This window comes from Silurus aristotelis, assembly GCF_946808225.1.
Source record: "Silurus aristotelis genome assembly, chromosome: 13".
NCBI classification, from domain to species: domain Eukaryota; kingdom Metazoa; phylum Chordata; class Actinopteri; order Siluriformes; family Siluridae; genus Silurus; species Silurus aristotelis.
This window is the reverse complement of record NC_139586.1, coordinates 24,028,735-24,056,209: the sequence shown is the minus strand read 5'-3', so window position 1 is coordinate 24,056,209 and position 27,475 is coordinate 24,028,735. Positions and strand designations below refer to the sequence as shown.

The following is a 27,475-nucleotide window of genomic DNA, read 5'->3' as shown; positions in this document are numbered from 1 at the left end:
GTGCAGAATCACAATTATGTTTTCACTTACAAGGAATTTGTTTTGGTTACAGAAGCTTCTAGTTGCTCATTTTTAATCACAATAAAATATTTTAAATTAAATAAAAAGAAATAAGATAGAAAAAAAATATATAAAGTGGTATTACACAAGTTATTTTAATAAAAACTAAATAAAAAATATCAGTGCAAAATTTTTTTAAATAAAAAATCATTTTGATCTTAATAAGTAAGTAGTATTGTACATATTTTTATTATACAATGAGGAGAGTATTTAAATATTCATAAAGTAGACTGGCTGTCCTATAAATACGGTGCTATACAAAAAAAAAAGTATATGACTTGGATATGAGGGACCCAGTGTGTTTTTCTGAAACCCCTTCAGGAGTTCTTCAAGAGTGGCCAGAGGAACACCAATAATCCTTTCAGCTGTCAGAACCATCCAGAGAGCACTGGATGGTTAAAAAAAATGGCACACAGTTAATTTATAAACATATCCTGTGTAAATGGTAATCTTTTAAAAGCTTTAAAAGGCATTCAATGAACTGAGGTATTAATAAAGTAAGCTATTTGAGCACTTGTTTAAATATACTCCACCCCTGCATGTGTGTACTCATGTTTTGTTTTAAGCCCTGTGTGAGGACCAGAAAGGATTACGCATCCTAAGGCAAATGTGGTGTTAAATGTCCTCACAAAGTCCTTGTAACTATATAAGTACATTATTTGTATGTATAGGATGAATTGATGTCTGTTTAAGCCACACACTTAGGGACGTGGTAGCTCAGTGGTGGTTTTGAGGTCAGAAGGTCAAGTCAAGAGGCTTTTTTATTGTCATTTTTATTGTCATGAATTAAATTCCAGCACCTCCAAGTAGTCACTGCTGGGCTCATGAGCAAGTCCCTTAACCCGCAACTCTTAACTGCTCAGTTATGTAGACATTGGGATAATTGTAAGTCACTCTGAATAAGTGCATTTGCCAAATGCTGTAAATATAAATGCGAATACATTCATACCCGTTTCAAGTTCTCTTCTATAGTGCATCAGCTCAGAAATAGATGTCCAGAGCAAGACCAGTTAAGGTATGGACAAATGGTTGTAGCCACCTGACAATAAGACTGGTATGTGATTTCTCATTTTAGATCTAGTCCCTATTTGCTGTTACAAAATGTTTCACTCCTCTATCATGATGTTCCATTAGTTTGAAACTCTCAACCTTCTGACCCAAATTCCAAATCCCACAACTTAACCGCTGAGCTACCATGTCCTCAGCTCTAAGTTCTATCAACTAGATTGTCTGCCAAATTCATAATTGTAATGTAAATGCTATTCATATTATTGTACACCAGGTGTGTTTACCAAAGACCCCAACAAACAATAGATGCTCAAGTTCCTGAGTTCGGTTCATTCCAATTTTACTTGTATAGCGCTTTTAACGAAAGACACTATCTATTGTCCCAAAACAGCTTTTCAGAAATAAATAGACGAATCATTTCAATTTGTAAATCAGCCGATGATGATGACCTGAGACCTTATAAGGAAGAAACCCTGAAAGGAACCCGATTTAGCAAAAATAGAACCCATCCTCACCTGGGACACACCGAATATTCATTCATTATAGTGTCGTTTCATCATTTTTTAGGTAATAAACTGTATAGATTCAGAGTTTAATTGAGTTGAGTTGAAAATAGTTTACATTAGAAATCAGAATATGGACATTTGGAGCAATAATCAGATAATTCAGGTTTCCAGGTTTAAGCAGATCTTAGATTATTAGTTTGGGTGGAGTTCTACATGTTCTACCTGTGACCTGTGGGTTTTTCTGGGGTTTTCTATCACCTCCCAAAAAAAAAAGTGAGATAGAGGTAGTAACACTCCAGTCATCAAAAATGAATGAAAAAAAATTTCAGCTTTCATTTAGATTCAGGTTTCAACATCGCATAAATAAACTACAGTCGTCAATATATTAATGGTCCTCACAATGATAGCACTAAACCATTAAGTGTTTTAAAAGCTGTTAGATGCTCCTGTGCCTTCATCTGAGCTGAATAGGTGTCTGTTGGAGGTCAGGCTGCTGGGAGGAGGTGGATATCTGATCTGATATCTTACACACCCAGGAGAGGGGCTGGACTTCAGGGACAGGTTTTTAGAGTTTCACCACTTCTTTTTTTTACAAGAAGGTGTCGACTTCACTCTCGAGCTTCAGCCAATGGTGAGTAATATCTATTTCTCTGAAGATCTCAAAACATTTGTAATAAAATAAATAAAAAATAAATGACATGTTTTTACTCTTGAGAGGGTGTTCGATCGTGTGTAAGAGTTCTGCCATGTTTAATCTTTTTTCAGACTGTTTTATTGTTTGAAACATTTCTCCATTCACCCCAATGTGCTGCAAATGAAATCATATTGAACTCAATCAAATTGATTGTGTGTTTCTTTTTCTAGGATTTTGTTGCACTTCATTGAACCTGAACTAATTCATGGAAATAAAAACTGGTTGAAATCTAATAAAATTGCTTAGTTTAATTACAAAATAATCCAAATATAACATTTAATCTTATATTTGCTTAATTGTAATCTAATCATAGAATATACAATCTGCATTGGACTCTGTTCAGGTGTTTTCTAATGTTACAATGCCATTTTTTGCAGTGTATACATTTTGCCAAATTGTCACGCGGTTTTGATGACACTGATATCCTGTATCCCCCTCAGGACAAGAGACACTAAGGAAAACAATTCCCATATCGTGCACTATCAACAAACTGAATTATACACACGCTTCTATCTATAAATATAAAAAAAACAAAAAAAAAACAACAACAGGTCAATTGGTTTATAATCTGAACAAAACTAATTTCTATGAAAGTATTAGACATAGAATTAGATATACTTTATTGATCCTGTGAGGGAAGTTATTGTGTTACAGCAGCAGCAGGTTACACAAACAGTGTAAAAAAAATTTACAATTAAAATTTGTATTTTATTAAAAAAATTTAAAAAGCAGAATGTAATTATATAATTGTAAAACTTATATAAAACTTAAAACTTATATAACTTATATAAATAAATACAATATTGCAGATGATGCATGCTGTAGTGAGTAGTGAAGAGTAACACATTCATGTCATGTTATAATTAAGTCATAAGTCATTATTTGTCCTTACTGTGCATTATAGCATTGTAAATATGATAAGGAATGTTTAGTATTATTATTATTATTTTATTTATTTTTTTACAACAAGCACCCTATAACTGTTTGCTACAAGAGCTGTCTTGTTTTTTCTCCTTGCATGCTGTATATATACTATCAGAGAGATTATTCATATATAAAAACCTAATTATATATATATATATATATATATATATATATATATATATATATATATATATATATATATATATATATTATATGTACTGTAATGTATTTTTTTATAAAACATATAATAATGTAAAATCCATTATAATTTGTTGTATACAGTAAATACATTATATAGACAAAAGTATGGTGGTTCTTCCCCAAAATTTTACCACAAAGTTAGAGGCACACAAGTGTATAGGGTGTCTCTGTATGCAGTAGCATTAAACTTGCTCTTTGCTTGAACTAGGAGACCCAAGCCTGTTCCAGCATGACAGTGCCCCTGTGCACAAAGCCAGCTCTATGAAGTTAAGCTTCGACTGAAGTTGGGTTGAAGTGAAAGATCTTGAGTGGCCTGCTATAGAGCTCTGACCTCGTCCATACTGAATACCTTTGGTATGAATTGAAACACTGAGAGCACTCCAGACCTCCTCACCTCACCTACATCAGTACATGACTTTACTAACACCCCTGTGGCTGAATAAACACAAATCTCCACAAACACACTCCAAAATCTAGTGGAACATCATCCCAGAAGAGTGGAGGTTTGTGGAGGAATCTGGTGTGGCCATATCAATGGTCAGGTGTCCACAAACTTTTGTCCATATAGTGTAGGTCTGACCAGTTTTGCTAACACAGTGTCATTTTTAGATGTCTTGAGCAACTTAAAAAAAAAAAAACTTGTGAAAAATCTAGTGATAATAGTCCTGCATTTGATATGTCTCTCAAGCTGCAATATATACAAGCTAAAATAAGCTGTGTTTATTTAACATTTAGGAAAGGAGTCTCCAAATTTAAATAAATTCCCCCAACATGTTTAGGACAAATGAATTTAGGCTTTGCAGTTTCTCAGTACTATAACAACTATTGCTGTGAAATGTTTGTCTCAAGACAGATAAAATATAGACATTGTTGCGGAAGTGGCTGTTTTCAGACTTTCACAACATTAAATGTATCAGTGGTTCAGTACTCTTCTTCATCACCCCATCATGTCATTGTGTTTAATTCTTTACTGAGCAAATATATCTGTCTTAACAGACAAAACTCAGAGGGAAGAAAACATTGTGTACATTTACTTTTGTACTGAATCATTCCTTCAGAACTGATTATTTTAGTTTTTGCATTGTTATGGAACTGAAATAGTATCAGTACTGTTAGTGGGTTGCAGGGTGTGTGAGCAGACAGCATAACAATGCTGCGAAGATACGGATGAAACTGTAGTATGCTGAAATTTATTTGTGGTTCCAGGTCTCAGAGGTTCAGATTTCTGAGGACTAATAAAGCAATGAAGCAGCAGCAGCAGAGTACGTGGCCTGAGGCTGATCCTCCTTCCACATCGTCCTCCTCTGTGTGCAGATACATTACACTGTACAGCATCTTGGTGTTCCTCCTCATCTGTGCTTTTGTGGGTGTCATGATAGGTGAGTGCCACTGTGCAAAAAAAAAGTTCGCTATTGACCTGCATGCACGTATATGCTGGAAATGTCAGGTGCTGCTTTAAATATAGTGAAATACTGAAAATAATGAAATACTGAAACTGATATATAGAAATTAGAACCTCAGTATAGTTTACTAGTATACATTTTAATGTACAACTCCGCCTTCAGAGTTAAGCCACTCCCAACAGGCTATGTCTGACCAGTTTTGCTAACATAGTGTCATTTTTAGATGCACATACTTTGGCCCAGCTAGGCCAAATTAAAGGTCACCATGGTTTAACTTTATTCCTTTATTACTTTATATGTAAGAAGTAGAAAAAAGAGCAAAAAATGGCATTTGGAAAAACATTTGGAAAAATAAGTACCAGCTTTAAATTTTTTGTCTAGCTCATCTTGTGATGAATATTACAGATGTTAGTAGGTGATAAACTGTTCTGTTGATCCCGTTCAGTGTACGCGGTGCAGAAGGAGCATTACTTCATGGACACGGTGGAGTTAAAAGGCCTACAGTACAAAGCTGACCTCAAGGATAAAATGTCTGCATTTTTTTTAATCCTGACAGCCACTTTGGAAACAAAGGTAGGAGCAGCACAAAGAAAAAGGTAAAGTTTTATTTAATCTGGTTGTTTTGAATTTTGAAATAAAATTCATGTACCCTGGATTTAACCTTATAGATGTTCTATCAGGTTTCTGAGGGGTTTAGTGATATGTAAACGGCACGGCTGTGTAAGGAATAAAACACTCAGGCGCATGCTGGTAAAGGAATTTAATAATGATTTTAGTTTCACCACCCAAAAATGCCAGCATTAATCTTTTGCTTGACAGATTATACGTTTTATCTGTTTATAGTTACATTTAATGTTGCGGAACATCTGTGAAACAAAACAAAATCACTTGCTGTATAGCAGCTATAAACAGCCCACAGCCCTACCCTCAGCAGCCTCTCTTTTTTTTGTCTATTTTAATATGAATGGGACAAAAAATGCAGCTCTTCACAATACTCGAGAAACAAAGCACAAACTTCTTCCTCCTAAAGATTAAAAAAAAAAAATTGATCGACAGCTTCTGGTCGATCAGAATCCAGCGTTTAAAGTCGCTGCTTCCAATTAATGTTGAGTTTCCTGGTCTTCCATTATATACACAGTTTCAGGATCATTTGCAATATTTATTCGTGTAAAGATTTGCAAACATTTCAAAATGATAAAAAACAACTAAATATTTATTTTAAAATGTTTGAAGTAACTAAAATTTATCCAAAAGTACATCAGCAGAAGAACAAATAAAATATTTGTGAATGCGTTATATGTTAATTATTATTCCACTTAAGATTTTGTGCCTCCTTTTCATAAGAACACATTTCCGACATTGCTAACTAGCTATTTTCTTTCATTGTGTTTTTTTTTGTGCATTTTTCCATCATATCGTCAATATGCAGGCGAACGTTCTCATGGTTTTTAAACTTTTCTATCTTACAATGACAATTGCGATACGAAAAAAACAAATTTCCGGGTGACATTTTCATTTTCGTACGATACGTTGGGACGATACGTGAGATGCCTTACTCTCGCCAGCGGTCGACAGAGTTCAGTTACCTCGGCGTTAAAGTGTGGGTTTTTTCGACGTTTTTGGTGTTTTAAAGCTCAATTTTAGTTCTTGCCTCTCTTTTTATCCACATCACCAGATTACTATTAACAAATTACAGCACACTAGCCCATACAGATACCATTCTTTAAGACTCCTGGGTAGGCTAGGCCATGTCTCAACATACGATATTTTCAAGTTACGATATGGTCATGTGAACACGTCTTCATCGTAACACGGGGACTACCTGTATATAACAGAGCAAGGTATTTTTTCAAGCATTCTAATAAAAATAAGTATTCATTAGATTGAAATGTAGTTGCTGTCATATTAAGTATAATGTAATGGTGCTCAAATTAGAAAACTTGAAAAAAATTTGTTTTTAATTAAATTGACAATTTTATTATATTACATCTATTGTTACAATCAGCCCTGAATACTTTTCCTCTTTCCCTACAGATGCACGATATTTTCATGGCCTCATCGATTGCATCCCATTTTGTCTCCTGCCATATCGTTGCATACGGGTAGGTGTGATCGACAATTTATACTTCCAGAACATACTAACAATAGACATTTGGGAAGCGTCCTTTATCCTGCATGCCTCTGCGATTTTTTTGCAGGAACATCAGTGATAACGTGATGGCGACGCTTCGTTTGGTATTCAGAGTGGCCGAATTTCAAGTACAGTTTACAGACTACAGTGAGAATTTCTTCCAGGAGCAGATTCACTACAGCTTTCAGGCTTTGGTCACTCCAAACCCGCTGATTGTTCCTGAGTTTGGAAAAATTCAAAACATCGTACCTCTGGGTAAAAGCAAGTTCTGGAACAATTAACCTTTATACATCTGCTTCTGTTAAGTTTCTCTGCAAATGACTACAATCTTTTATTCATTAAAGAGTGACAGCGTAATTTTTTTGCATGTTACATATATCACATATATTGTAAATAAGTTAGTTTCCTGTTTTTTTCCTCTATGGAAGAAGTCAGAAAAATGTATTATATTTTTACAACGCTACAAAGCAATGACACTGGAAATGACACTGGACACTGACTCCTTCCATTTAATGTAAAACTGATGTTTCTTTACAGAATTCTGCAGCCACTGTATATGCACATTTTTGTAGCAGTTTATTCAATTCAACTTAGTTAGGCACCGAATGTACATTATTGTCTTGGCCCAAGGGAGTGTAGGAACTATAACAATGTAGTTGTTGCAGGTTGTTTGGACAAAAATAGTAGGACAAGGGATTAGAGTGGTTATTGCTTTTAATGGTCAAGTGTAATGGTGTAACGAACACAATGCTGTTCAACAGTGACAAGAAGACTAGACCCACACAGGCAAGAGAACAACTATTTTGAAAGCTAAACTAACTAACTAACAATCAGCCACAAAATAGCTGACTACACTAGGCTACACTGTCAGAAAAATACAAGGGGTGGCACCATGCCATCTATCCTATGGTGTCTAAACAATGATGATACCTATGTGGTGGAATATATGTGTCCACACATTCTTACCTGTTCTCAAACAGGGCGACTGGCAAACACTTCGCTTCCTCCTCTTCCTCCCAGGCAGTGCTTCAGGTTACTGCTTTTAAATTGTAGGCTCCACCTCCTCTGGTCAGGCTCTTGCTCTTTATTGGTCCCCTTTTTTCTAGGCCTTTACTACAATTAACTGGTGACTCCACCTATATGACAGTAGAGAGCCAAAGACAGAGCTAATAGGGGTGTGTGTGTGTGTGTGTGTGTGTGTGTGTGTGTGTGTTGGGGGGGTGTAACAGTAAGGCATAGACCACTTCATATGCTGGCAGCTTGAATGCATCTTGTATGATAATCTATGATAAAACAGGAATCAGGCTCATATATGTTTATTTCTTGTATATTTTATAATTCTTTGCTTATCTGTTCTCAGGTTCTAGCGGAAAGTCATACTATGTAATCGACCCTAAAGAAAGTGAGAATGGATTTCATTATACTGTTCCTCAAAACTCTTTTAAAGGTGCAGTTTGTCTTGTTTTTTTTTCTCGACCTGGAAGCTGTCCCATTAAAATGATAACATTTGTATTTATAGAATCAGAATGAGAAAAAAAAAATCTTTTACTTATTCCAATTGCTGTTGTCTATTTGGGAAATCAAAATCTGTGGTCATCAGCAAATCTTTTATCTTTCAGCACCACAAATCTGTGATTGGTTCAGAAACTGCAAGTAGCTGCCAATATTTGGAAATTAATATTAAACATCAGGAACACAAATAGACCTGTAACTCTGTGTCATACTTCTTTTTGCCAAATAAACTCTGCTTAATGTATACATATCAGTTGCTCCACCCACTTCATGCTTCTATACGTTGTCACCTGACTGCTATAAAATGATTTATCGAGAAACAAAGCGCAAACTTCTTACTCCTAAAGATTAAAAATATTAAGTTGATCAACAGCTTCTGATTTTAAACGATCAAGTTGAAAGAGAAAAAAAAAATCTTATTTTCTTTGTAGTGCTAGTCGAACATAACAATATATGGACAAAAGTTTTGGGACACATAACACTTTTGCAGCCATACATGGTTTATCCTCAAACTGTTGGACTCACAAAGTTGGAGGCATTATGGCCAGATGTCCACGAATTGTTGTACCTTAAAAAACAGTGATTGGTTCTTCTGGATAAATTCTTCACAACAGACATCTGTTTGCATTTTTCCAGCTACAGAGATCAGCTCTACCCTGAGATAGAACAGGAAAACTCATCTTTCAAATCATATAAACTTTAATCAAAAGGAGGTGGAGTTCATTTAGAAAAGCTAGTCAGTGTTTAAACTGGAGTTACATTCAATTTTATCTTGCATGCAGTAGGGGGCGCTAAAAATAGCAAACGTCTCCTTTAAAGTTAATAACAAAAGTGGAAATATTATACCATGTCCCATAAGATTTATTTATACAGCATGACAATTTTCTTCATACCAGGTAGATGTCCTGATGACATGTTCACCTGTGCCAGTGGAGAGTGTGTGACTAAACCAAATCCTGAATGCGACTCCGTGTTGGATTGTGCTGATGCGTCAGACGAGGCATACTGCTGTGAGCATTTTCTTATCATATTACATATTATCACTTTATCTGGTCAGGTCATCATCTGCTGCTCTATGTGAAGTGCATTTCCACATCACCATGCAGAAATTTTTTTATAAAATGTAATGAAAAGAAATGATGAAAACTTTTTATGATCATTAGTTTGTTCTGAATTCATTACCAAGTATTCACAAATGTGTTTAGTGTGATAATAGTGATTATATTAATAATGTTCAATAATTTATGTTAAATTATCTTAATTGTTGACAATCTGTATTAAATTTAGTATAGTTATCTACCCAATCTACTACTTATCTATAGTACATACTGTCATGTGCAAATGTTTTCTATATTCAAAGCACAAAATTAAAGAAGTAGGAAGTTTACATTATACATTCTATATTGTATTCATTCCAAAGTTGCATCTTCCTTCCCAAATATGGTAATTTTTGGTTATACCTTGTAGATCTATACTTTAACTTTTTGAAATGCTCTCATATCATCTGGACATCTTCTGTATGTCCTCAGGGCAAAAATGTCTACATACAGTACAGAAATGTTCTTGAAAAAAAAATACAAAATGACTTCACTGCAACTGTTCTATACAGTACATAAAAATATACTTAAAGAAATACTTATTTAGACTTAAATAATTGTCATTTGAATCCATGTTAATGGATTAAAAATAATAATGTTAGTGAAAGCGTCCTTTCATTGTAGGTTAATCATTGTTGAGGTGTACTGTGTAGTGATGGGGGCTTAAATGCAGAACTATTTCATGCAAAAAAAAGTGTGGTCGTAAGCCATTGTAGCAGACTGCTAATAAACCATTTATGTGGAGTGTTCACTATATACTGCAAAATAATATTTTTTTAATCCATTGTGTTTGTAATGAGTAGCGTGTGGCAGGAAACTGGTGGTGGACAGTCGGGTTGTTGGGGGTGGAAATGCCCGTCATGGTGATTTGCCCTGGCAGGTCAGTCTAAGACTTCGCGGCAGTCACACTTGTGGCGCTTCCATCATCAACCGCCATTGGCTGGTCAGCGCTGCGCACTGCTTTGAGAGGTAAGTGCTTAAGAAATCAACAGATGAACCTTTTAACAGCTCAATTCTTAAACCCAGAAAAGCATAGAATCTTTATACACCAAACCCCTCAACAACTACACTGCTAAATACTGCTAAACCAATGAACCATTAAAACTGCCAGGCACTGTCGAAAACAACTAAAACATTTAACCTCTTAACTACTCATTAATTGAAACAATATACCACTCAGCCAATCAGTATGCTACTAAACTGCTAAACCACAGAACTACTAACCAATACATCACTTATCCACTAAGCCAGAGTGTCATTACACCACTAACCCTCAATCGCTAATTAATAAACTGCTAATTGTAACAGCTACTAAAGCCTACAATCAGTCAGTATCTGAACCCCTCAAAAACTAAATCATTGAGCCCTCAACCACTCAAACATTCAGTTATACAATCAATCCCCAACCCGCTGAACAATATACCCTCTACACCACACATGAATTCTTTTACAGGTTTAGTATATTAAATGCCTCTCTTCTGTTCCCTGTAGCAGTAAAAACCCAAGGGACTGGACGGCGCTGGTTGGAGCCAGTTCAGTGAGTGGGATGGAGAAAGGAGCCTTCACTGTAAACATCAAAACGCTGATCCTCTCTCCAGATTATAACCCCATAAACTCAGACAGCGATGTGAGCGTGCTGGAGCTGGAGAAGCCTCTGACTTTCACTCCTTACATCCAGCCCATCTGCATCCCATCCTCGTCTCACGTCTTCACTCCGGGACAAGACTGCATCGTATCTGGATGGGGAGCCACCTCACAGGACAGCAGTAAGTGGGGTAATATAAATGGGTTAAGGGTAAACCCATGTGCAAATTGCAAACTAAATTTTCTCCATTATCAGAGCTTTTAATATGTGGTAGTATCTGTGAGAGTGAAAGGGAAAGTTTATAGGACTGTGGTGAGACCTGCGATGTTGTATGGATTAGAGACAGTGGCATTGAGTAAAAGACAGGAGGTGGAACTGGAGGTAGCAGAGCTGAAGATGTTGAGATTTTAATTGGGAGTGACGACGATGGACAGGATCAGAAATGAGTTTATTAGAGGAACAGCGCATGTAGGACGTTTTGGAGACAAGATGATGGAGGCACAATTGAGATGGTTTGGACATGTGCAGAGAAGGGCATGGGGTATATCAGTAGAATCTGCTGTGGTGACCCCTAATGGGAACAGCCAAAAGAAGAAGAAGAAAAAGAAGAAGATGATTGTAGCTTTTAATAAACCAACATAAAAAATGTAAAGATGGTGGGATTAAGTACAATATAACCGTGTACTTGGTGGTGTGAGGGTTCAGTCATTTGGTAAGGAAAAATGCAAAATAGTCTTTCAAGCAGTGTTTTAGCCTACATGTAAAATAAGGCCAAAATTCGGTATATTTTTTCATCATATAAAGTTTTTGTTGTTATTTATGACAATATACCATCCCCTAATAGTATAAACATTACAGAACTACATATTCTAATGTAAAAAGGCCTGCTATGTTTGACTGTTTACCGTTAAACAACTTGCACACAATGGGCTAACTATTTAAATATTGTGTAAATAAATCAAAACACTAAGTAGACTAACATTCGAATAATCTATTATGTAAAGATTATGTAAATTCTACGCGAACACCAACCTCATTGAGCTAGGGATGCCTAAAACTGAGCAAAATCAATAGGTAGCCTTTCTATTAACGTATAATCAGTTATAACCAACTAGCAAAACATGCTAATCTGTTAACGTATGAGGAGGTTACACTGAATATTCCTCATGATACTAGATAACTTTATCCTTGTTACTCGTGAAGTAAAATTAATGTCAAATAAAAGCTAACATAGCATTAACATTTATTTGAAAACCTGCTTTCTGTGTTAGCTTTATATCTTTTTGTATCCCTACGTGTTTGTGAACAGAAACGTTGCCTTCCACACTTCAAAAGGCCTCAGTGAAGATCATTGATTCCAACGTGTGCAACAATTCCAAAGTATACAGAGGAGCCCTCACCAGTAACATGATGTGTGCCGGCTTCCTGCAGGGAAAAGTCGACTCCTGCCAGGTTTCTGTTCATTATTGTCCATATTCATGATCTAGTTCAGGAGGAAATCTGAAGATTTATGAAGTTGTATAGGATTCCAGAGATTTCACTGATTGATGACAGTTCCATTATAATGCATAAACATTAGTGATTAGTCTATGACTAAAAATATGTTTCATAGTTATGTGTCATAGGTCTGCTTGACTAGTGGCACAAGGGATGACCGATGAGACCGTTGAAACTTATTTAGAGTATGAACACATGCTCCTATGCTGGGGGGATGTGGTAGCTTAGTGGTCAAGGCATTGGACTCAAAGGTTATGAGTTCCAATCCCAGCCACACCAAACTGCCACTTCTGGCCCCCTAAACAATCCTTATAACTGCTCAGTTGTTTTAATGAGATAAATGTAAGTCACTGTGGATAAGGGGGTCTGCCAAATGCCATAATGTTCGATCATTCTGTTTTTTAATCTTTATTTCATTTGTGGAAGGTCTTTGCTTACTCAAGTAATGTTTCTATCCTTTTAGCTAATCTGATCTGATGAGCTGCTTTTAGCTAAATAATGTAAAAAAAAAAAAAAATACATGTGATTTGCTGTAAAAGAAAAGTGACTTCAAAAGCCATGTTGGATCATAAATAAATAAACAGCTGCTTAACTATAGGCACGTTTAGCAGCTAAGTCATATTAGCACTGTCTTGTTTGAAACACCATCAATTTGCCCCACAGGGAGACTCAGGAGGTCCTCTGGTGTGTGAAGGCAGTCCTGACAGCTTCTTCCTGGCAGGTATAGTGAGTTGGGGAGCAGGCTGCGCACAAACCAATAAGCCTGGAGTGTATTCCCGGGTCACCGCGCTCCGCAAATGGATCCTGAGCCATGCTGAGCCCAGTAGCATTCAGTACAGACCTACGGTTCCCAGCGCAACAAACACTGCAGTCCTTCGTGCTAAAGCCATCACATCAACTCCTTTGGTGTCTGATAGGAATACTACAACTGGTAAGAATGTGATGATGCACTAAATATATAATTATGCTCTAATACATGCCTTTGCATTATAAAAATGCCACATCTGGATTCTGATTGGTCAGAAGCTGTTGATTAATATTATATACCTATTTTTATTTTTTTTTTATGAATAATTATAGTTTCTATAGAAACAACTTTATTTGTGCTTGCAATGTGTACAGTCGCTGAAATAGTAAAGTTTTTGGAGACATTTATTTGTGTAAGCAAAAGTTTATTTAACATTCATGGAAGGAGTCTCCAGTGTCAGAGATTTACCTGGTTTACCTCTGGAGAGAAATAACGGGATGATGAGGGAATATTTGGGGGTTCAAGCCCTGGTATTGCCAAACTGCCACTCTTGGGCAAACCCTTAATGCTCTGTGCTCCACGGGCACTGTATCATGCTGACCCTGTGCTCCAAGCTTTCTGCTGGGATATGTGAAGTAAAGAATTTCACTGTGCTTTAATGTGACAAATAAAATTATGAAGAGTAAGCTAACTTTCTGCCACTGCATTTTAGTATAGTTTTAAGGCTAAGAGGTGGAACAGCAGCTAATTTTCTAGCCTTCAGATTCTGAGCTTGGGTTAATGTCTGTGCAGATCTTGTGCATGTTCTCTGGTTTAGATTTTTCATCCACCGTAATATAAACATGCCAGTAAGCAGATTTTCAAAGTTAAATCTCCCCTTAATGTGAGTGTGGATCAAGGGTGTATTCCCACCTCATTACAAGTGTTCCCAGGATGGGCAAAGGATCCACCTAATTGGTGAATTTCAGGCTTAACAACTATCCTTGTTTTTAGGAGCTGTAAACTGCAGTGGAAACTTTGACTGTGGTGCAGGAGTGTGTATCAGCAAGATCAATCCTGAGTGTGACCGAGTGGCTGACTGCTCTAATGAAGCCGATGAAAAGGACTGCAGTCAGTAAAGCACTTTTTACACTCATTTATATCAAGTAATGAGTCTATGTGCATGGAAAATTTGTTCAAAACACTGTTGATTTACATAAGAATAAAACCCTGCATGACCCAAAGTTTTCTTTATTCAGACTGTGGCCAGAGACCTGAATTCCCCCCCCAGAGAATTGTGGGAGGTGTAAGCGCCTGTCGAGGGGAGTGGCCATGGGTGGCAAGTCTGCAGTTCCAGCGTTTACATCGCTGTGGAGCCACTCTGATACACTGTAAATGGCTCCTTACAGCTGCTCACTGCTTCAGCAAGTACGCTTCGAGAAGTACAGAAACACACTTCATACAACACTCAATTCATGCGAATTGCGTCACCCATAAAATGTTCTAATCTTTAAGAGCTATGATCTTTAGGAGCTTTAGAATTAGTCCTTGAGATTTTGGGATTTAAATGTTAGGGTTGTCACTGATGGTCCTGGTTCCTTGAGAGGAACCAGACTCAAAAAGTAAGATATAACAGCATTTTAGTGGCATTTAAAAAAATAAAGAAAATGAAGAAAAAAAAATCTAAGATTACGAAATTGAAGTCGAAATATTTGAAGACTAAAGTCAAAATTCTGAGAGTAAAGTCGAAATATTTTGAGAATAATGTCATAGCAATACGAGATTAAAGTGCGATAAATGTTTAGCTGTTTTGAATAAAATGGATGTTGGATTATTTGCTTAATTCCTAATTAAGGTTAGAATTTAGCAATAAGGAAATTCTTTGTCTTTTGGCGCATCAGCACTGAGTTATAATTAGTAAAAAAATGGACACTGCAGCAGTTACATAGGAAACTTAATTTATTCAGAAGAAAAAATAACAGACATTAAGGAAATTGCCAGGTTAGTTTGTGCAGTCTGAAGGATATCCATGGTTACATCTGCATGCTATTCGAAGATCAGATGTTGTTTCTAAAGAGACTATGAAGATGATGATGAAAAAAATCAACCCTGTAGGAGTTGAACACTGGTGCTTGGAGGCTACAAAGCCCGAAGTGTACCAGCACACCACTTTTCTCATAGCACATATTTTACCCCACCCTGCGCCACAATTCTCCTTAAACACTGCTCAACTGGTCCCTCTATTTTTCAGTTTGCAGGGACGACATGCCTCGGGGGTTCTGATTGGAAACTCATGAGTTTGATTCACAGCAACACTAAGCTACAATTGCTATGCCCTTGAGCAAAGCCCTTAACCATTAATTGCTCAGTAGCATGAATAAAATAATTGTTGATCTGGGTAAGAGCAGCTGCCAAATGGTGCAAATTTAATATATTATTCAGATCAGACACTACAATACAAGTCCAGAGTTTATTTGGTAAAGCTAAGTATGTGCTTATTCAGGGCTATGATCTTGTTCCATTTTTGTTTTTTAAAAACATTGTGTTGTTCATCAGAAAGGAGTTAAACCCCACTGGCTGGACGGCAAGTTTAGGCTCGGTACTCCGGTCCGGATTGGGAGCTTTGGTCATCCCAGTGCAGAGGATCATCCTGCATCCTGCCTTCAACAGCAGCAATATGGACTTCGATGTGGCTCTGGTGCAGCTCTCGATCCCAGCACCGAGCTCCTACACCATCCAGACACTGTGTTTGCCCTCCCCAACACACAGCTTCTTCACAGGCACAGAGTGTTACATCACGGGATGGGGCTCAATGAGGGAAGATGGTAAGAAAGTACATTTCTTGGCAGTTTTCCCGAATGTGACTGGTGTTTAGGTATAATCTTGAAGATGATTTATAAACATATGAGCTTCATCAGCACCACATTAATTTTAAAAGGGTTTCATGAGATAATAGTTATGAATACTGATTAATACTATCTAGAACTGATAAGGAACCTTAGATAAATTGTGTGGAACAAAACAATCTAACTCATCATCTTTTTGCTGCTGCAGCTGCAAAGTATACATTTTGAACACTTTCCAAAACACAAAAACAATGAAGCACTGACACTGAAGACTTCTTCCATAATTGTTAATGAAACCTCTCACAGAAATTTTCAAGTTATTAGAATATTAGTACAAATCCCTGTGAATGAGTTTTTACTATAATCTTGAAGAAGTGTGACTGATTTTATTTTAGTTTCTTCATCTGTTCTTGGTTAGCTCTATTTATCTTGCCTCACACCCTACTAGACTCTATACCAATCACACATAACATTATGACCACCTGAGTAATATTGTGTTGTTCCCCCTTCTGCTGCCAAAATGGTCCAGACAGCAGCATTAACAGCATTAAATTCTTCAGAAGTTAAAGCTACAGGAGCTCGTCTGTTGGATCGGACCAAACTGGCCAGTTTACCACTGTTCCTTTCTTGGAGCACTTATGATAGCTACTGACCACTGCAGACCAGGAACAGCCCACAAAATCTGCAGTTTTGGAGATTCTGACCCAGTCAGCTAGCCATCACATTTTGGTCCTTGTCAAACTCGCTTAAATCCTTACGCTTGCCCATTTTTCCTGCTTCTAACATCAGGTTTAAGGACAAAATGTTCACTTGCTGACTAAAAATCCCACTCACTAACAGGTGCCATGATTAAGAGATAATCAGTGGTATTTACTTCACCGGTTTTAACGTTAGAATGTCAGAATGTTATGTTTGGTTGGTGTATATTACTGATATTTAAAACACTTGCACAGAAAACTTAGGTCTAGGGATTCATCAGTCCAATTTTATTCCCTTTGTGGTACTTGTAGATTCTGGAAATTACTTACCTAATGTCTAACCTAGCATAATCAGGGATATAAGTGAACAATTTACTTTTTTACATTTTTCTTTCCATTGTTTAAATAGTGGCTATTTGTGTCATTCCTTATAATGTTCACTAGGAAAATGTTAGTTGGTAACAGAGTGATGTCACATGCTCATTTTTCTCACCTATCTTGTGTTTGGTGTTAGCATTGAGCTTCTTGTTCTGTTTTATGTTCATGTTACTGTATTAAGTATTGTTTGCTGTCTGCTTTTTGCTAATCACTAATTGTGCCATACACGATTCAATCACAGTCATTCTCCTTTCTGTGTGGAAGAAATTTTAATATTTTATTTCTTTGTGATGCAGGAAAGCTAACTAATCAGTTACAGAAAGCTCAGGTTGGTATAATAGACCAATCCGAGTGTCAGCAGTCCTACGGAAGAAAACTGACTCCCAACATGATGTGTGCTGGATCTATGGAAGGTGGCATTGATACGTGTCTGGTGAGACTCGACTGATTAGACATCAGTTTTCTTTTTCATCATTCACATGACCTAATGTTCAGTGGTGGACAGTAACAAAGTACGTGTAATTCTTAAGTAGCTCTTTCGGATATCTGTACTTTACTGAAGTATTTTCATTTGGGGAGACTTTTACTTTAACTTCACATATCAAAGTCAAATATCTTATATACCTTTTTTTTTAACCTTTTTACTCCACTACACTTTGCGAAATTAGTCGTTCCTTATTATTTAAATGGATAAAAACGGATGGAGCTTCTTGGTTCTGTTTTGATTGTTTTTTATTGCCACTTGATGGTTTATATTTATCACCAACACGCAGTTCAGCATCAGTTCAACAGCAAACAAAACATTGAGAATAATAAATGAGAGACGCAACTCCTGACTCGAATACGCCACAACACCCAGGGGCTTATTTTAGCGTTTTTTTGTTTGTTTGTTTTTTAAGTATAGTTAAAAAAGGTTTTAAGCTTATGATAATTTGAATAGATATCAGTGTTTGACTCATTTATTCTATTAATAGATCAGTGTGTTGATTAACAGAGTCTTTTCACATAAACTGAGTTGATTAAGCAGAGTCTTGTGACAAAAATTATAATAGGAACATTATAGCCATAATAAATCATAGTACTTTGGATACTTAAGTACATTAAAATACAAATACTTTTCTACTTTGACACAAGTGAAAGTTTAAAGAGAGCACATAAGTCATATTTTACCGAGTGCATCTCTACTTTTACTCAAGTACATGGTTTGTGTACTTAATCCACCACTGTCAATGATCAAACCTTTGGGTTTACAGCTAGTTGTATGTCTAATTGCATCTAAATATCATACACTGAGAAACACATGGATGACTGTAGGTCTGCTCTTTTCTTCGCAGGGCGATTCCGGAGGTCCGTTAGCATGCCGTGAGCCGAGGGGCCGGTGGTTTATAGCTGGCGTGACCAGTTGGGGTCGAGGTTGCGCTCGAAACAGATTCCCCGGGGTGTACACGCGTGTCACCGCTGTCAGGGAATGGATATCTACATACCTCCCTTTTTAAAGATGCTCACCTTCGTACGGACTTTCACCAGTTACTTGTGCATACTTACTTGAAAAGTTGCATATTTATTTTGTATATTTATTATTGCTTATGCCAAAATGAAAACCTCGGACTCTATTAGGCCTTGAAAATGGTAAATCTAGGTGCTTTAAAGACTCATACATTGATTGGTAATTACTGTAGCTGCTGAATCACAGCTGCGACCTCACCAGCAATCAGTGGAATTCCAACTGGAAGTGTGTTTAGCTACATTTTTCTTTGTCCCAAGACGTTTCTACTTTCCAAATAATAACCAGAAACATAAGGACACGTAATAATGTTCATATTGAAAACCTGTGATCTAATAATTGTGAAGTAAAAATGACAATAAATGTATGCATCAACTACACAGGTTGAAGCTTTACTTACCGAGGGTGCCTTTTTGTATTTATAGTGGGGTGGCAATAATTTAAATTATAAGAATTATAAGATTTAATTACATTTAATGTATGCAATTACCTGGATATCACAAAATTTGTTTACTTAAAAAAAAAAAAAAAAAGATAGATGATAAGTAAGATAATAGAAATGTTTGCTGTATAAACATCCTGTGTTGAAATGGTGAAACATGACAATTGTAGGTTAATAATGTTCAATAAAATTACTTGACTCCATTCATCTCTGTTCACAACCAGTGAAAATTGTAAAAACCGAATGATTAATAACTACTCCCGAGTGTAATTCCCGAGGGTGTCTGTGCTGTAGTTTGAAAGGTTAAATGAGGCAAAAGAAGACTGTTCCCAGAAATCTGACATTCGTACACAATGTAAGCTGCTTTTATTGCAGGATCCATGGTGAAGTGATCAGCGTTTAACAAACCCACTTTTGTAGTCAGGAGATTGTGTGACAAACCAGGATCCGCCTGCGACAATTGCATTTTGTTTCGGCGCGGGTAAGAAAGTAGGCCTGCGTGGCGCGTCCTTGCGGAGAGGCTGCCGTTATAAAAGAGAGAGACGCTCCTGAATTGTCCACGGTGAAAGCAAGTAGGTTTGTGGAGCAGGGGCCGGGAAGACGAGACGGCTTGGCGATCCCGGCGGGACGGTGTAGTGTCCACACGAGGACAAACCCGGCTGAAGGAGCGCCACTGTGCTCACAGGCTAGGTCTGACTAACAATCTGCTCACTTATCGCTTAGGGTTATCGAAACATGGTTTGAAACACTGATCGGACTCGATTCGTTCCATTTCTAGACCTATAACTTTTTACGGTTTGAAGCTTATGTGGTGATTCTGTAAAACCAACCGAAATGTCCATCAATTATGAAGAAAATGAAGAAAAATGTCTCATGACCTCTTGGTTTCTCTTATGGCTTTCAGCTTCAAGGTTATTGTGTTTTCAGCCCAAAGCCTCTTTATGCAGGGGTCAATGTGACGACCAGGCAGATCATCAACTGGAACGCATGCATCACATACGTGCTCGTTCACGCTGAAGTCTCGAATTGTAGGTGCGTGAACAGGTGTTCCAGGCATCCATATACCGGTCCATGCACATGGCTATGCATTTCTGCAATCAAATAAATTAATCAATCAATCCAATATTTAGATGCATACAAAGTTAATGAGCAAATGATATACATACTAAGTTTGATCAATTCTAACATGAGGGTGTATATTATAGAGTGTATTTTTATTAATAACATACTGTATGTAAATATACGTACATCCTAACAACTTTGTGGACACCTGACCATAATATTTGCATGTTTTTTAACATCCCATTCCACATTTACTGTTATAATAGCTAGAGGTCGACCGATGGATTTTACCGATACCTGCGTTGGATTTTTAAAATGGATACTGTATAAGAAAAAACAAACACTCCATGTAATATAGTACTGAACTTTATTACAAAAAAAGCTACTGAATCCTAAAAATGTGCCAAAGAAAATATCAATATCTTAATTAATAAATTATAAATACAATATAGCGCTCTCCATGCAGCACGCAGTTTAGCGTGTAAAACATGCAGTGTCAGTGACTCGCCTCTAGAGGCTGCTCTCGTAATGAAAGTATGACCGAAGCTGGAAAAAGTATTTTTATTGAATTTTTTCAGATAGCCGACGGTTCCAGCAATCAACTATTTGTGCCTATCGGTCGACCTCTAATAATAATCTCCACCCTTCTGGGGAAAACATTCCACTAGATTTTGGAGTGTGTTTGTGGAGATTTGTTCTAATTGACCCACAAGGGTGTTAGTAAAGTCAGGTACTGATGTAGATGATGTGAGAAAACCTGAGGGGTGCAGTCAGTGTTTCAATTAAACTCAAAGGTGTTTCAGTCAGAGCTAACTCTATATTAAAATATAGCAGGCTATGCAAGATGTTCAATTCCAACCCATGTAAAGCATATCTTTATAGGGGGATTTTTATGCTGGAACACATTTGAGTCTCCTAGTTTCGATGAAGAGAATCTTTTATTTAACCGCATACAAAATCATTGTATAAAATAATCTTGATGGTAACAATTTAGGGAAGAACAACATATGGCTGTAAAAGTCAGATGTCCCAATACTTTTGTCCAAATAGTATAAATGGAGGTTGGTTTTTTTTGCCCCTCAGTTCATGTGGAAGGAAAATTTAATGTTACAGCATACAAAGACAATCTAAAGAATTAAACACATCCACCTTAATAGCAATAGATTTAAGAAGCAACACGAGTGTGATGGCTAAAATATGCATCATTCTGAAAGTATTGAAACCGCACATATAGAAACAGAAATATATAAGTTCGACAAAAAAATCCAAACCACTTTCGAGCAGTTAGAACTGGAAAGCCAAATTAGAGATCACAAAAATAATTGGTTCTGTAACCAAGATTAACCCTTTGCTAAACTAATGGAAAAGCTATAATGTAGAGAAGGAAAGGATCTGCGTATGATCCATAACATGCAGCCTAATTCCCAAAGCAGGGAGTTAGCACAGAATGGCTTGCTCCTGAAAAGGTTCACTAAATCTTAATTGATGATTTATTTCAAGATGTGAGCGACAGAATAAATTCAAACGTTTGCAGAAACATTCTGTCTGCCAAAAAAAACAAAAACAAGCTGCTAACTCAACAATGGACTGAATCAGTGGAGAAAAACATGAAAGACTGACCAATTCAGTTAACAGACTTATAATGTAAAAAGGAGAATCCCCACAAAACAAAAAAGAATTGAAATAAGCTGCAGTGATACACCTAGAAAAGGATCACAATGGAGGAATCGAATAGTTTGATGATGTCAGTGGCTTGCCGACTTGATGCAGATATTGTAGTATTGCAACCTTTTGCTCAACTAATAAACCGGGTGGTCTGATATGAAAGACGTCTAAAAGATCTAGATATAAATATCAGGAAATTATAGCCGAAATTCTAGTCTTTTATCTCCTTTTCATTATTTCTCTCAAAATGTTTTCAGTGAATAACAAAAACACGTCTTCTTGTTGTTTCAATACTTTCACAAGGGACTGTATAATTGCGATGGTCAGGTTTCTGCATGCGTCCACATAAAGAATAAGTGTACAAGTTAGTGTTTAATGCATTAGTTGAAACCACAGGTTGTACCTGTTCTGAATTGTCCAACGAGCTGCCCGGTTTACAGATGCACTTCTTAAAGCATTTATCCGTCATTCTCTGAAATACAGCAAATATTCAATCAACGATTTAAACGAAAAAACTGATAAATAAATGTATCAATAATCTAGTAATACAAATGCAGTTTTAAAACACAGCTTTCTATTTGTTTTTATAATTACAGAAAGAGAAAATTATTTAAATAGGTACAAGCTTAAGAACAAGTAGAGATGTCTTTAATGCCAAGACATTTAGATATGAGTGTTGTATGCCTTAATATGCCTCAAATCGACTTCCAACATGAAGGAAAGTAGTGAGAGAAAGTGGGGAGGAAGTTATAGCGAGAAAATAAAGAAATACTGATTATCAAGAATGGTGAGGGAATATGAGAGGAATTCATGGTGAGGGAATCATGGCGAGGAAAAGTGGGGAAAATGGTGAAGGCACCGGTGAGGTGAACTTGCAACATACACTATAGTGAACCGTGATTACTGCTAACAAGCTACTACTGTGGAGCAAGACATTATTTTTTAAAGTACATTTAAATGCAGAAATTTAAGTTTTGGAAAGAAAAGAAAAAGAATCTCTCTGAAACACTGGTTTTCTTCTCTAGGCCTCTGGGGATCATCACACAAAGTTACAGGTAAAGAAATTAGTAAACAGTAAAATATATTTAATATAAAGAATATATCTAGCACAACAAGCAAATCATTTTATATATATATATATATATATATATATATATATATATATATATATATATATATATATATATATACATACATTTTTTTTTTATGTATTATTATTTCTTTATTTTTTATATTAACCCCCAATGACCACTAATACCACTGTGGTGAAGCTTTGATTTCTAGAAAATGAAAAATGATTGATCTTATTAATGATTGATCTTATTATTGATTGATCTCATTAAGGAAGGCATGGCTGCTCAATGATTTCAGCATGCACCCATTAACATGTTCACACAAATGATTATTCGTCAGCCTTAAAACCCAGGAGCTTTAAGACTTTTACAACATTTGAAGTAACTTTAAAATAAAATCATGTAATATTTTAGAACAAATAAAAAAAACATTCTCTATCCAGACTAGCCAGATTAGCAGCTAAGCTAACCGGTGTACTGACCTGCAGCAGCACCTGAGCGTTAGCCACCGCTATCTGCACCTTCACCTGCTCCATAATGGCGCCCGTGTCCATCTTCCCAGTTCCTGATCCAGAGGTAAAATCTGATCCAAAACTATCCATTGTTTAAATTTTTTAGTTTTGAACAAATAACGGAGAATAAACTAATCTAAAGCCACACTTCCCCCCGGAGCTCTACAGACTGTACACATGTGACAGTTTCCCGAATGACCTTGAGCGGCCCCCGGAAGCGCTACTGACAATGGTTCCTAGTAGTTATGGATGATGGGTAATGTAGTCATTAGATGCTATAGGGCAGAGACGCACACACTAGGGCCAAAATTGCACAATTTCAGGAATTTTTAAGATTGGAAACTTTTATTGGGATTTAACGGAAATTTATGGGATAACGAAGGATAATTTTGGTTCAAACAACCAGATTTAATGCAATTTCAGTGGAATTTCTATCCTGCACATTCATCAATCACATGCACACAGTACACTTACTGCAGGTTTACTGAGGCCACGCCCCCTACATGCACCGTGCATTCCTCCATAACACACATCATTTGTGTACACAAAATAACTTTACACAAATTTATGTTTAAAACTTCCTTGTGCTGTCTGTAAGCTATTGTGCAACAAAATAAAAATTTTATAAAAAATTTAATAAAAAAAACATTGTATCTGTTTGCATGAATTTAGCTAATGACCAAACAAAATATATATTATATATGTTTATGTATGTTTATGTAAATTTCGAATGAGTTCCTATAAATTCCTGGTAAGTTTCCAACTTAGAATATTTTTTTAATGTATGGAAATTTACCAGAAAATTTTCAACCATTTGCATCCCTACTAGATGGGGAGTATTTGACTCTGTTACTGAATGTAGGCTCAAAGATCCACTAGTCCTTGATACCAAGACACGTGTTAGTAAAAAGCCAAAAACAGCTTATTTATGAGGATTTACTTCCTAAAATACGAATCAAATTGTAGACCTCAATGTTGCATTAAACAAAATCAACACAACAACCTCTTAAGCATGCCAGAAAAGAAACAAGTCGGTCAAAAAAAAAAGACAAAGTAGTAAAGTGATCTTTCAAAAATGTATCTACAATTAACAAATTAAATTACAGTATCATGTCACTAAGTAATTGCATCAAGGATCGGCCCTGAGCCCTTTCCTGTTTGCAGTGGTGATCGACAGGTTGACGGACGAGGTCAGACAGGAGTGTCCGTGGACTATGATGTTTGCGGATGATATTGTGATTTGTGGTTAGAGTAGGGAGCAGGTTGAAAAAGCCTGGAAAGGTGGAGGTATGTGCTGGAGAGAAGGGGAATGAAAGTCTATAGGAGTGAAACATGGTGATAGCTCAGCAGCATCTCTACTTTCTGGGAAGACCCATCCTGAGCATGTTCTACAAAGGGACCATCAAGAGCTTCCTGAGCAGCTGCATCACTGCCTGGTTTGGGAATTGCACCATCTCGGATTGCAAGAACCTACAGAGAATAGTGAGGACAGCTGAGAAAATTATTAAAGTCTCTCTCCCCTCCATCATGGACATTTACCACACGCTGCATCCACAAAGCCAACAGCATTGTGGACGACCACACACACCTCTCACACACACTCTTCACCCTCCTGCCACCAGGAAAGCGGTCCCGAAGCATTCAGGCCGCCACATCCAGACTGTGCAACAGCTTTTTCTCTCCCTGTGACTCCTCAACACACAGAACTGAACCGTACAAAAACACACACACACACACACACACACACACACACACACACACACACACACACACACACACACACACACACTCACTCAACTGTGTACAACCTAAACTCAACACACACTCATTACTCATCTCAATCCATTCCACCACCATTTATTTATTATTTATAACTAAACTATATTATACCATATACATGCTGTTTTTTTGCACCTCTCGACTGCTGCTACTGCTGTTTTTGCACTGCATTGTGTTTGTTTACATTTACTCATGTTCATAGTCTTTCTAGTCCTCTTTGCACAGTACTGTATATTCAGAGTATACAGTATCTTGTGTTATGCGTATTTGTCTCACACTGTCTTGTGTTGTGTGTCTGTACTGTTTTTTGTCTGCACTGTTTGCACTCGGTTGCACTCGATGCACTTTAGGTAGCTTTATGTTGTGTGTTGTAGCTCTATGTTGTTTAGTGTAGCACCAGGGTTCTGGAGGAACGTTGTCTCATTTTCACAGTGTACTGTGTACCACTGTGTATAGTAGACATGACAATAAAAGCCTCTTGACTTGACTTGAGTAAGACAGAGTACATGTGTGTGAATGAGGGCAGTGGAGTGGGGCGGTTGCAGGGAGAAGAGGTGGAGAAGGTGGAGGAGTTCAGGTACCTGGGGTCAACAGTGCAAAGTAATGGAGAGTGTGTTAGAGAAGTTAAGAAAAGAGTGTAGGTGGAGAAGAGTGATAGCAGCAGTGATTTGTGATGGAAGAGTATCTGCAAGAGTGAAAGGGAAAGTTTATAGGACTGTGGTGAGACCTGCGATGTTGTATGGTTTAGAGACAGTGGCATTGAGTAAAAGACAGAAGGTCCAGAAAATGAAAATGAAAGTCCAGAAGTAATAAAACGTCGCGTACAGGGAGCAGATGCGGTTAGGGGAGTGTTAAGTCTAAATTATATCTTCATCAGAAGTACAAAATGTAAAAAATTAAATAAATAAACTGGAGCGGTCATTGTCCAATAAAATATAGTGGAGTAAGAAGTACAAATAATGTATCATGAATGTGTATATTTAAATCAATCCACATTAATAATAAAAAATATATCATCATCATCATCATCATCATCATCATCATCATCATCATCATCATCTTATATATTTTTTGTCTTTATTTCCAGCAGCTGATCTTTGGGATAAACATTCATTCGAGGGAGAATTAGATTTGAAACAGCAGGGGGCGGTAGAGGACTAAAAATATTAGCGAAAATTATTATGAAGAAATTTGAAAAGTGGTTAAATAATGACAAATATTGATAACTATAGACGTGTATAGACATACCAACTGCCGGTTATTTACAGTGTGAACTGTGTAAGACATTTCAATCAGTACATGGACTCTATTAAAGTGTCAATCTATACTTGATTTTTTCTATTTTTGTCTGCAATTAGTGAATTTTTTTTTTAAATGTGGGAATTGAAGGTCAATGTATTTAAAATGCATTTGCCTTTGTCTATTATTGACATAATGACTATTAATTATTACACCACAAAGCTGATGAATTCTACATTATGTTTGTTCAGAGGTTGTTATTAATTTTCTAGAACAGCAGCTCTGACAGCAGTGAAACTGCAAATCACAGGTTGTTTTTTGTTTCTATGGCAGCAGCTTATTTACAAGGAGTCCAGATTAATGAAATAAAAACACGATGAAATTTTAGTTCGGAGACATTTATTTGTGGTAGCATTTATGGAAGGAGTGACAGCGTTGTATAATAAGCAGAGGTCAATCTGTAACTTTAATACATTTTACAATAATTTAATCATGAATAAATTGCTGTGGTAAAAAAAAAAAAAAAAAAGCAATAAATATGTAAGGTAAATTGAGTAAAAGCAAAAATGGCAGAAGATATATAACTTTAAAAGCAGTCCAGTATGGGAAGTCCACATACAGATGTTATATGATTGTTTATTTAATTAAAAGTGAAAGAACGAAAGAAGAGAAAATAATTAAATGAGAAAATAAAATACATGTTGCATTTACGGGTCTGGATTCTACACCACTGGATGAGTGTTTTTATCCAAATGAAGGACAGCCGTAACGGTTTTGTTCAATCATGTGGATAATCTCATTACTGAGACATGGAGATGCACTCTCCAGCTGCTGTGGGGTCCCAGCCATGTCCTCAGGCTGTAATTCTCTGTCTGTTACTCAGTCTGTCATATAATATTACCTTTAAATTAAAGTCTTCATTACATAAACAC

At 36.6% G+C, this 27,475-nt stretch overlaps 2 protein-coding genes across 3 annotated transcripts; one reads left to right on the top strand and one right to left on the bottom strand.

Annotated features, from left to right (window-relative positions):
• The first annotated feature begins 465 nt into the window (after positions 1-465).
• tmprss9 (transmembrane serine protease 9) lies at positions 466-20,038 on the top strand. 2 transcript variants are annotated; one of them, XM_083559142.1, is made up of 17 exons: positions 466-2,205; positions 3,602-3,747; positions 4,600-4,772; positions 5,242-5,369; positions 6,831-6,898; positions 6,995-7,182; positions 8,288-8,329; positions 9,336-9,449; positions 10,340-10,505; positions 11,028-11,302; positions 12,431-12,573; positions 13,282-13,549; positions 14,360-14,476; positions 14,605-14,773; positions 15,902-16,170; positions 17,564-17,700; positions 18,602-20,038. In XM_083559142.1, exons 3-17 carry the CDS (start codon positions 4,637-4,639, stop codon positions 18,761-18,763), a joined length of 2,382 nt encoding a protein of 793 aa, XP_083415268.1. In that variant the 5' UTR covers positions 466-2,205; positions 3,602-3,747; positions 4,600-4,636; the 3' UTR covers positions 18,764-20,038. The 2 variants fall into 2 exon arrangements, with proteins under 2 accessions (XP_083415268.1, XP_083415269.1); XM_083559143.1 differs by lacking the exon at positions 8,288-8,329.
• On the bottom strand, positions 17,985-23,746 carry timm13 (translocase of inner mitochondrial membrane 13 homolog (yeast)). The gene is made up of 3 exons (XM_083559494.1): positions 23,496-23,746; positions 22,344-22,412; positions 17,985-20,304 (listed from the first exon to the last, which is right to left on the bottom strand). Exons 1-3 carry the CDS (start codon positions 23,613-23,615, stop codon positions 20,206-20,208), a joined length of 288 nt encoding a protein of 95 aa, XP_083415620.1. The 5' UTR covers positions 23,616-23,746; the 3' UTR covers positions 17,985-20,205.
• Positions 23,747-27,475: the final 3,729 nt, after the last annotated feature.

Coding starts and splice junctions, on each gene's coding strand:
- tmprss9 (XM_083559142.1), top strand. CDS start 4,637: ATGAAGCAGCAGCAGCAGAGTACGTGGCCTGAGGCTGATCCTCCTTCC. Junction 8,330..9,335: donor TGTAATCGACCCTAAAGAAA/GTGAGAATGGAT, acceptor TCTTCATACCAG/GTAGATGTCCTGATGACATG. Junction 16,171..17,563: donor GGGCTCAATGAGGGAAGATG/GTAAGAAAGTAC, acceptor TTTGTGATGCAG/GAAAGCTAACTAATCAGTTA.
- timm13 (XM_083559494.1), bottom strand. CDS start 23,615: ATGGATAGTTTTGGATCAGATTTTACCTCTGGATCAGGAACTGGGAAG. Junction 22,413..23,495: donor ACGCTCAGGTGCTGCTGCAG/GTCAGTACACCG, acceptor GCTGTATTTCAG/AGAATGACGGATAAATGCTT. Junction 20,305..22,343: donor CGTTGGACAATTCAGAACAG/GTACAACCTGTG, acceptor ATTTGATTGCAG/AAATGCATAGCCATGTGCAT.